Source organism: Rhineura floridana, chromosome 9, assembly GCF_030035675.1.
Source record: "Rhineura floridana isolate rRhiFlo1 chromosome 9, rRhiFlo1.hap2, whole genome shotgun sequence".
NCBI lineage: Eukaryota > Metazoa > Chordata > Lepidosauria > Squamata > Rhineuridae > Rhineura > Rhineura floridana.
This window is the reverse complement of record NC_084488.1, coordinates 24,551,023-24,562,524: the sequence shown is the minus strand read 5'-3', so window position 1 is coordinate 24,562,524 and position 11,502 is coordinate 24,551,023. Positions and strand designations below refer to the sequence as shown.

Here is an 11,502-nt window from a genome sequence, read left to right as displayed (position 1 = left end):
TAACCGAGGCAGTCGTAGATGCCTTAAACGCTACAGCATCTGCCTCAGAACTCCTACGTGGTGCATGCTCTACCTTCTTGTCACACCTTTTTCCCTCTGAGGGGATGACATCAGAGGAAGCTAAAGCAGCAATAGGAGGCACTATAGGCAGGATATAAAGTTGCTGCATAACATTCTCAGGAAAACTGTAGTTTTCTAGATAGCAAATCTAGACACCAATTTCCCCTTGTTAGGATGTGCCCATTCGGCCCACCAGGCATTATTGAAAGTCTGTGGAAAAGGCACCAAAGAAGGCCTCGTCCAAACAGAAGGAAAGGTTTCCTTGGCACCAACAGAAGCGGATGCAGCTGGGGGTTGTGGTGCTGCTTCCTCAGCAGAGAGCTGAAGAATCCTGCATTCTTTAATCAATAGAGGCTGGAACACCTCAGAGTCAAACAGCCTGGGCTGGGTAGGGACAGTCTCCAGTTCCTCCCCAGACAATTCTCCTTCTCAAGCCAAGGTTGTGAAATGGCTAGATAAAATTCAGAGAGAGTTAAATGCAGCGCTTCCGCGAATGGAGCAGCAGCTCAGACTGGCAGCCAAGGCTGCTGGGGGACAAAGAAAAAGACAGTGCAAACAACAGCCAGGGCTTGGGGCGAACCCTGGTAGCCACTGACATGCCCCAAAGGGTGCTTGTGAGGTATTTTCCCCGGAACCAGCAAAGTCAGAGCAACCTCTCATACAGGGAAAAAAGAAATAAAAATCGTGAAACCCAGCACACAGAGACACCTGAGGAAAGGGAGAGGAGGAATAAAGCAAAAAAACAACAACTCACTAACAGTAGAGAAAACAGTTAAAAAGCACCAGTCAATGAAGAACAGCAAGGGACCCTAACTGTCTCTGACTGCAGGCAGGGCCAGACTAGAGGGCGGGATGACTCCTTCCCCTAGAGAGAAGGCAAAGCTTCGTAGACCCTGCCTGTCATCCTAGAGGAAGGCGTAATCCCTACACCAGAATGTCCTCCACTGCAAAGAACGACACAGTGCCAGAAAAGTCTAAAGCCCATTTTGTCTAGGACTTGCATCTCCACAGCTATATCTGGCCCAGGACTATTTTCTTAGAGCTTGGCTGTAGCAACAGCTTCCATCTCTTACTCCAAATTTTGGGTCCCCTGTTACTTTCTTTCTTATCCCATCACCCATGTAACTCTGGAGTCATTTTCTGTCTGATTCTTGACCTGCAAATATCAACCCAAAGCAAATTGTGCCTAACACAGCTTGGAGGAAACTCTAACATTAAACATTAACATTAAACCTACAAAACCCTAGAGCAAATTATGGCTCATACAACTTGAAGGAAACCTCACAAACGTTTGCCTGAAGTCCCTGGCCACCTATGGAAAAAGCTTTTAATGATGAGGCCCTAAAGTTGTCACCAGGATCTTGGCTTAAATTTAGTCTAAGTTTTAGCATCTTGCCAACGACTTCCTGCATTCCCAGTACAGTTAACACTTACGGGATGGAAACTTGCTGATATTATTGGCCACACGAATAAGCATACGTGCTCCCTTCATATGGTCGCCACATTTAACATGAATCTGAAAGACAAATGTGAATTATTCAAAAACAGTTGCAATTTTTAGGATCTGTCCAGCCATGTGGTTTTGTGTGTCACAAACATACAGCCATAACATGGAAGTACAACCCATGAAGTGTTGAGGGAACAAAGGTTTTGGCAGGAGGAGCAAGATTCATAGAAAAAGGCAAAAACAGGCCATGGGGGGGGATCATTTTAAAAGCATTTATTGAACTTGATTTTTCGCACTGCATAGTAATCAGACCAAATGATGTTCTTGAAGAATAATCTCATGTTGTCTGTAACACAGCAGCAGAGCCAGCTCCCACCTCCAGAATGGCACACATACAACTTCTATTTAATTCTGTGTTATGTCACAGTTTAGTGGTTGATTACATAGTGCAGTAGTAGAGAAACTTGAGCCCGTGGGCCAAATTAAGCCTGGCAGGTGTCCTAATTTGGCCCACAAGGCCATGTTTTTTCAAACTATGCTCACCTACCTCACACCTGATATCAGGAATGGGGAACCCCTGGCCCACAGACCACTCTTAGCCCATGAGGGGGTCCAATTTTGCCCACAAAGCCATTTGCAAAAGCACTCTTTAAAGCAGCAGTGTGCTTCTCCGTCAAGCATGTGGGTGTGTGGTGGCAGCAGATGGGGGAGAAGAGAAGGGAGCAGGCTCCTTCCGCCTCTCCTCATCCTCCACTGCCACACACCCTCCTGCTTGCTGAAAGAAGAAGCAAGGAATAATTCAAAGAGTGCTTTTGCTAAGGGCTTGAGACAGCCCCTGGACTTCCATTTGAGTCCCCAGAGATTCAAATGGTAGTGCAGGGGCTGTCTGAAAGCCATCTGCAAAAGTGCTCTTTGAAGCATCTGCCCCCCTTCTCCTTTAAACACTGGAGGGAGAGAGTGGGCAGGCTGGTGGGCCTCTGCTGCCACCCACTCCAATGTTAAAAGGAGCACTTTTGAGAAGGGCTTTAAGACAGCCTATGTCTGTGTGTGTTACGTGCCTTCAAGTCTATTACGACTTATGGTGACCCTATGAATCAGTGACCTCCAATAGCATCTGCTATAAACCACCCTGTTCAGATCTTGTAAGTTCAGGTATGTGGCTTCCTTTATGGAGTCAAACCATCTCTTGTTTGGTCTTCCTCTTCTTCTACTCCCTTCTGTTTTCCCATCACTATTGTCTTTTCTAGTGAACCATGTCTTCTCATTATATGTCCAAAGTATGATAACCTCAGTTTTATCATTTTAGCTTCTAATGATAGTTCTGGTTTAATTTGTTCTAACACTCAATTATTTGTCTTTTTTGTGGTCCATGGTATCCGAAAAACTCTCCTCCAACACCACATTTCAAATGAGTTGATTCTTCTCTTATCCACTTTTTTCATGGTCCAACTTTCACATCCATACATAGAGATCGGGAATACCTTGGTCTGAATGATCCTGACTTTAGTGTTCAGTGCTACATCTTTGCATTTGAAGACCTTCTCTAGTTCTTTCATAGCTGCCCTCCCCAGACCTAGCCGCCTTCTGATTTCTTGACTATTGTCTCCATTTTGGTTAATGACTGTGCCAAGGTATTGGTAATCCTTGACAAAGTTCAATGTCCTCGTTGTCAACTTTAAAGTTACGTAAATCTTCTGTTGTCATTACTTTAGCCTTCTTGATGTTCAGCTGTAGTCCTGCTTTTGTGCTTTCCTCTTTAACTTTCATCAGTATTCATTTCAGATCATTACTAGTTTCTGCTAGTAGTATGATATTGTCTGCGTATCTTAAATTATTGATATTTCTCCCTCCAATTTTCACACCTTCATCTTGATCCAAAACTGCTTTCTGTGTATGTTCTGCTTATAGATTAAACAAATATGGTGATAAAATACACCCGTCTCACACCCTTTCTAATGGGGAACCAATCAGTTTTTCCATATTGTGTCCTTACAGTAGCCTCTTGAACAGAGTATAGATTGTGCATCAGAACAATCAGATGCTGTGGCACCCCTTTTTCTTTTAAAGCATTTCATAGTTTTTCGTGATCCACACAATCAAAGGCTTTGCTGTAATCTATAAAGCACAGGGTGATTTGCTTCTGAAATTCCTTGGTCCGTGTCATTATTCAACGTATGTTTGTGATGGTATGACAAAGTAAAAGTAAATGTAGACTTTAACAATCATTTTATAAGACGTCCTCTGTTGAAAATATGGAATAGATATAAACCAAGGTTTTATTCGAAAATACCATTATGTGTCTCAAGTCAAGAAGCGTTTTACAGAAGAGAAATGGCTGGAAAAGAGAAATGGTTAACTTATCAAGAACTATTAGAAAATGTACATGGAGAATATATAATGAAAGAGAGAGAACAACTGACAAAGGAAGGATATAGTTTTCAATGGTTTGCCTATTTACAATTGTTAGAAAGATATAAAATAGATAAGAAAATGTATGGGTTTGAAATAAGTAAATCTGATTTTGAAATAGGATTGTGTACAAATGATGAAAATATAATTGCGAAAATGTATAAACTCTTATTGAAAATGGATATGGAGGAAGAACAAGTAAAAGAGTGTATGGTAAAGTGGGCAAAAAATTTTGGTTATAACATACAAATGGATCAATGGGAAAATATGTGGAAAAAAGGCTTGAAATTTACACTATGCTATAATCTTAAAGAAAATTTTTATAAAATGATGTACCGTTGGTATATGACTCCAGAAAAGTTGTCAAAAATGTATAGTAATGTTTCTAATGTTTGTTGGAAATGTAAACAACAAGAAGGATCATTTTATCATATGTGGTGGCTGTGTAAAAAGGCAAAATCATTTTGGGCACAGATAGGTAGGAAGATGCAAAAAATTCTAAAGATAAATATTCAATCAAAACCAGAATTTTTTTTATTGGGTTTTATGGATAAACAAATAGAAAAGAAATATGGAAGAATAATATTATATATGATTACGGCAGCAAGATTATTATATGCACAAAAGTGGAAAATGGAATCAACACCAACAATGGAAGAATGGCTATTGAAATTAATGGACTTAGTAGAAATGGATAAATTGACATGTTTACTTAGAGAAAAATCGACAGATACATTTCTTAAGGAATGGAAGCCTCTCTTAGACTTTTTGTTGAAAGATCAAAATAAAATGATGATATTGGGATTTGACGATTAATTAAGACAGCCTATGGAGAAAAGGGATTCTGTATGTATATATTAAGGGACAGGTTTGATGTATATTGTATACTTATAGCTGATCTGCGACAAATCGGAAGTCAACTATTTTATTTTTTATTTTTTGTTGTGGTATTGTTATGTTTTTTTGACTTTGTTTTGTTTGTTTTTTGAAAAATTTGAATAAAAATTATTAATAAAAAAAAAAAGAACAATCAGATGCTGTGGCACCCCTTTTTCTTTTAAAGCATTTCATAGTTTTTTGTGATCCACACAATCAAAGGCTTTGCTGTAATCTATAAAGCACAGGGTGATTTGCTTCTGAAATTCCTTGGTCCGTTTCATTATTCAACGTATGTTTGTGATATGGTCTCTGGTGCCTCTTCCCTTTCTAAATCCAGCTTGGACATCTGACATTTCTCGCTCAGTATATGGTAGGAGTCTTTGTTGTAGAATCTTGAGCATTACTTTACTTGCATGGGATATTAGGGCAATAGTTCCATAATTGCTGCATTCCCTGTGATCCCGTTTCTTTAGAATTTGAATGTATATTGAATGTTTCCAGTCTGTTGGTGATTGTTTTATTTTCCATATTTGTTGACAAATTTTTGTCAAAATTTGGACCGATTCCATCTCAGTAGCTTGTAGCAACTCTATTGGTATGCCATCTATTCCTGGTGATCTGTTTCTTCCAAGTACTTTAACAGCATCTTCCACCTCACATTCTAGAATTTCTGGTTCTTCTTCATATGGTTCTTCATATGAACCTGTCATCCTTGCATCTCTTTTATATAATTCTTCAGTGTATTGCTTCTATCTTCCTTTTATTTTATCTTGGTCAGTCAGTGTGTTCTCCTGTTGATTATTCAACATCCCTACTGTTGGTTTGGATTTCCCTTTGATTTCTCTAATCATTTGGAATGGGGCTCTTGTTCTACCTTTTTCATTATCCTCTTCTATTTCTGTACAATAATTATTGTAGTAGTTCTTTGTCCCTACTTACTAGTCGCTATATTATTGCATTTAGGGTTCTAACCATGTTTCTCTCTCCTTTAGCTTTTCTTCTATCTTTAGCCATTTTAAGAGTTTTCTCAGTCATCCACTGAAGTCTTTCTTTTTAATTAGAGGTATTGTCTTTTTGTATTCTTCCCTGTTAATGTCTCTGACTTCACTCCATAGTTCTTTTGGTTCTCTATCAGCTAGGTTTAAAGCCTCAAATCTGTTCCTTATTTGATCTTTAAATTCTTCTGGGATGTTATTTAGACTGTATTTTGGCATTATGATTGCTCTGTTGTTCTTCTTCAGCTTTACTTTGATTTTCAATATTACCAGTTCATGATTTGTGCCGCAGTCTGCTCCTGGTCTTGTTTTCGCAGAAAGTATGGAACTTCTCCATCTTCTGCTTCCAATTACATAATCAGTTTGACTCCTATATTGACCATTTGGTGATGTCCATGTCAACAATCATCTTTTCAGTTGCTCAAAAAATGTGTTTGCAAGAAACAGATTATTGGCTTCACATAATTCAATAAGTCTCTCTCCTGCTTCATTTCTATCCCCTAAGCCCCATTTTCCCACATTTTCTAATTCTTCTCTGTTCCCTACTGGATTTAGAAAGGGAAGAGGCACCAGAGAACATATCGCAAACATATGTTGGATAATGGAAAGGACCAAGGAATTTCAGAAGGAAATCACCCTGTGCTTTATAGATTACAGCAAAGCCTTTAACTGTGTACATCATGAACAACTATGGAATGCTGCTTTAAAAGAAATGGGGTGCCACAGCATCTGATTGCTCTGACGTGCAACCTATACTCTGGACAAGAGACTACTGTAAGGACAGAACAAGGAGAAACCGACTGGTTCCCAATCAGGAAGGGTGTGAGACGGGTGTATTTTATCACCCTATTTGCTTAATCTATACGCAGAACATACCATATGGAAAGCGGGATTGGACCAAGATGGAGGTGTAAAAATTAGAGGGAGAAATATCAATAATTTAAGATATGCAGATGATACCATAGTACTAGCAGAAACAAGTAAGGATTTGAAATGAATGCTGATGAAAGTTAAAGAGGAAAGCACAAAAGCAGGACTACAGCTGAACGTCAAAAAGACTAAAGTAATGACAACAGAAGATGTAAGTAACTTTAAAGTTGACAATGACCATTAACCAAAATGGAGACAATAGTCAAGAAATCAGACTAGGACTAGGGAGGGCAGTTATGAGAGAACTATAAAATGTCCTCAAATGCAAAGATGTATCACTGAACACCAAAGTCAGGGTCATTCAGACCATGGTATTCCCGATCTCTCATTTGAAATGTGGCATTGGAGAGAGCTTTGCACATACCATGGACTGCGAAACACACAAATAATTGGGTGTTAGAACAAATTAAAGCACAACTATCATTAGAAGCTAAAATGATGAAACTGAGGTTATCATACTTTGAACACATAATGAGAAGACATGATTCACTAGAAAAGATAATAATGCTGGGAAAAACAAGGGAGTAGAAAAAGAGGAACACCAAACAAGAGATGGATTGATTCCATAAAGGAAGCTACAGACCTGAACTTACAAGATCTGAACAGGGTGGTTCATGACAGATGCTACTGCAGGTCACTGATTCATAGGGTCGCCATAAGTCGTAATCGACTTGAAGGCACATAACAACCACCACATGTAATGTCAGGTGTGGGGTGGGTAAAGATGTGTCTGCAAAGAAGCAAACTGGGAGCCTTAAAGTGAATTCCCAGCAGGGAACCTTGTAGTGCAGCTGATCCCTACCCAAAGTGTGGCTTGCTATAAGTGACAATCAGCTTAACATTACCTACAACAAGCCCCAGAAGGAACTGTTCCTTTGCCCACATGGTTTGTTTGCAACCATGTGGGCAAAGGAAAAATGCATCCCTAATGTAATGGTGCCCCATGAGGGTGGGGAACTCCCTTGTTCTCCACCCCTGTCTTTGTGTGTGCTCCCTCCCCCCTCTGCCCCAAAGTGGAAGGTTATAGGCAGGTTTGATGTTTTAATTTTTTAATTTTGAGCTCCCTTCAAGTACAATTTCTATAAAAAGTGACTGTGATAGATAGGCAGGCATCAGCCTACACTGCTTTTTATTTTATTTTCAATTTAGGGCTCAACTACACAATCAGCTCATGAGGTGGTAAAAGTGTTCCTGGACTGTTCCCCTCACATGTATGTTTCATTTATAGAAAAAGACAGATATTAAGGAGAGGGCTTCTAGCTTAGCTTTCCCCCCGATTTGTTTTCTATGGGCAGGGATTCCTTGTTCATGGAGGTCCCATATCATCACCACCACATACCCCTGCAGTCTGCACATGCTCCCGTCATCTCTGCAGTCTGAAGTGATAAATATCAGCTGCTGTTAGCCAGGCTTACTTTGAGGCACTTTGAAATCTTTGGAGCTAAACAATGAAGGACATGTCATTTCATTGAGGACAATAGACATTTTCCAGATTTTCTCAAATGATCATATGGTTTCAGTAACTGAAGCACAGGAATCTCCATGAACTTTTGGAAAAGGCTCGGGACACAATCATTATGCATTTCATATAAGTTTATTACACAAGTTTCCCTCTAATATTCCTTATTAATACCTCTATATTTTCAAGGCATTACCTTTACTAAAATATAGCTGTGTAGAATCATAAGGTTTGTAGCCATCTCAGAAGGTATTTTAATCTTCTGGGTTTTCAGTTCTGAATACATACTGAAGAGAACATCATGGGCATTTCGGTAGTTCCCTTTTTTATAAATAAATGTCAAAAGAATAGTAATTAGATTTCAGAAATACTTTCTTTCTGGCAACGGCTTGCTATTCCTCATTATATTCCAGCTTTCATTAATTTCAGCTGAATTAGGTAAATTTAACTAGACTTTAAATTAAGGTGCAACACTAAAAGAAATCCAGACTTTGATTACCAATTCTCACTGACTGAGTACGTCTGAGTACTTGAGATGGTGTTGTGATCTAGATTGGTCATTTTGCTTCTTCTAGGTCAATATTATCTTGGAAAAGTAGGTATTTTATTGATTGATTGATTGATTGAATGATATCTCGCCCTTCCTCCCAGCAGGAGCCCAGGGCAGCAAACAGAAGAGCTAAAAACACTTTAAATCATCATAAAAGCAGACCTTAAAATACATTAAAACAAAACAACGTTAAAAACATTTTTAAAAAAAGCTTTGAAAACATTTTAAAAAGGGTTAAAAACATTATTAAAAACTATTAACAAGCAATTCTAACACAGACACAGACTGGGACAGGTCTCAACTTAAAAGGCTTGTTGAAAGAGGAAAGTCTTCAAAAGGCACCAAAAAGACAGCAGAGATGGCGCCTGCCTAATATTCAAGGGGAGGGAATTCCACAGGGTAGGTGCCACCACACTAAAGGTCCATTTCCTATATTGTGCAGAATGGACCTCCTGATAAGATGGTATCTACAGGAGGTCCTCACCTGCAGAGCGCAGTGATCAACTGGGTATATAAGGGGTAAGACGGTCTTTCAGATATCCTGGTCCCAAGCTGTATAGGGCTTTGTACACCAAACCTAGAACCTTGAACTTGGCCCAGTAGCAAATGGGCAGCCAGTGCAATTCTTTCAGCAGCGGGGTGACATGTTGGAGATACCCTGCCCCAGTGAGCAGTCTCGCTGCTACATTTTGCACCAGCTGCAGCTTCTGGACCAACCTCAAGGGCAGCCCCACATAGAGCGCATTACAGTAATCCAGCCTGGAGGTTGCCAGTGGGTAGACAACAGTGGTCAGGCTATCCCGGTCCAGAAACTGCCACAGCTGTCTTACCAGCCGAAGGTGATAAAAGGCACTCCTAGCCACTGGGGTGACCTGGGCCTCTAGCGACAAAGATGGATGCAGGAGCACCCCCAGACTACAGCCCTGCTCTTTCAGAGGGAGTATGACCCCATCCAAAGCAGGCAACTGACCAATTATCTGAACTTGGGAACCACCAACCCACAGTGCCTCCGTCTTGCTAGGATTCAGAGTCAGTTTATTGGCCCTCATCCAGCCCACCACCGAGTTCAGGCAGCAGTCCAGGGCTTGCATGGCCTCTCCTGATTCAGATGTTACACAGAAATAGAGCTGGGTATTGTCAGCATACTACTGACACCTCGCCCCAATTCTCCTGATGATTGCTCCCAAGGGCTTCATATAGATGTTAAACAGCATGAGGGACAAGATGGTACCCTGTGGCACCCCACAGCACAACTGTCAGGGGGCCAAAAGACACTCACCCAATGTTATTCTCCGAGAGTGACCTTGGAGATAGGATCGAAACTGCTGCAAAACAGTGCTTCCAATACCCAGCTCACCAAGTCGGCCCAGAAGGATACCATGGTCAATGGTATCAAAAGCCACTGAGAGATCAAGTAAAAATAACAGGGTCACACTCCCCCTGTCCTTCTCCCAATAAAGGTCATCCATCAGGGTGACCAAGGCCGATTCAGTCCCATAACCAGGCCTGAACCCAGACTGGGATGGGTCAAGATAGTCTGTTTCATCCAAGAGTACTTGCAATTGCTGCGCCACAACCCTCTCAATCACCTTCCCTAAAAGGGGGGTATTTGCAACCGGTTGGTAGTTGTCACAAACCAATGGGTCCAGGGAGGGCTTTCTCAGGAGTGGTCGGATCACCGCCTCTTTCAAGGCGGCTGGAACCACTCCCTCCCACAATGATGCATTGACCACACCCTGCATCTGCTCAGTCAGATCCCCTCGGCCAGTTTTAATAAGCCAAGAAGGGCAAGGGTCAAGAGGACATGTTGCTGAACACATCATCGCAAGCACCTTGTCTATGTCATCAGGCCACATCAACTGAAACCGTTCCCAAGAAGTTTTGCAGATGTTGCACTGGACACCTCACTGGGGAATACAATACATGTGGATGGGGCGTCAAGACTGCTACAGAGGCGAGCAACTTTACCCTCAAACTGCTTTGCAAACAGTTCACAGTGGGCTTCCGAAGGGTCTAAAACTCCATTTCCTGGAGTTGATGTGAACAGATCCCTGACAATACGGAAAAGCTCCACCAGACGGCTACTCGAGGATGCGATGGAGGCAGAGAAGTGGGCCTTCTTCGCCGCCCTCACCACCACACAGTAAGCACGGTTATGATGTTTTACTCATGCCCAATCAGCCTCACAGCATGTCTTTTGCCACTTGCGCTCTAGCCGTCATCCAGCCTGTTTCATTGCCCTTAGCTCACTGGTGTACCAAGGTGCAAGCAGGGCTCCACAATGCCAGAGAGGGCATTCAGGGGCAACCGTGTGAAGAGCCCGACATGCCTCGCTGTTCCACAGCATGACAAGGGCTTCAACAGGGTCACCTGCTCTATCTACTGGGAACTCCCCCAGGGCATTCAGGAATCCTGTGGATTCCATTAGGCTCCGGGGCGGACCATCTTAATCTGTCCACCATTTCTTCAGGGAAGGATCAGAGCCATAAGTCTAAACTTCACCAGGAAGTGATCTGACCACGACAGTGGGGTAACATCCACCCCCCCCCATCTCCAGACCACCTCTTCCTCCATCTGGAGCAAAAACCAAGTTGAGGGTGTGCCCTGCCCTATGTGTTGGGCCAGTAACAACTTGAGACAGCCCCATGGTTGTCATGGAGGCCATGAAGTCCCGAGCCGGAACACTAGAGGCAGCCTCAGCATGGACACCGAAATCACCCAACACTGTCATTCTGGGCTCCTCCAATACCACAGCCGAGACGTCCTCCGACAG

The 11,502-nt window shown here is 41.9% G+C and overlaps 1 protein-coding gene across 3 annotated transcripts in view; it reads right to left on the bottom strand.

Annotated features, from left to right (window-relative positions):
* WDR19 (WD repeat domain 19) overlaps positions 1 to 11,502 on the bottom strand; it is a 74,243-nt gene that overhangs the window by 14,850 nt on the left and 47,891 nt on the right. For all 3 annotated transcript variants that reach the window (XM_061582976.1, XM_061582975.1, XM_061582977.1), the window contains exons 31-32: positions 8,376 to 8,500; positions 1,495 to 1,576 (exon numbers count right to left, since the gene is read on the bottom strand). In XM_061582976.1, coding sequence (XP_061438960.1) covers positions 1,495 to 1,576; positions 8,376 to 8,500 — 207 coding nt within the window. The remainder of the gene's footprint in view (positions 1 to 1,494; positions 1,577 to 8,375; positions 8,501 to 11,502) is intronic.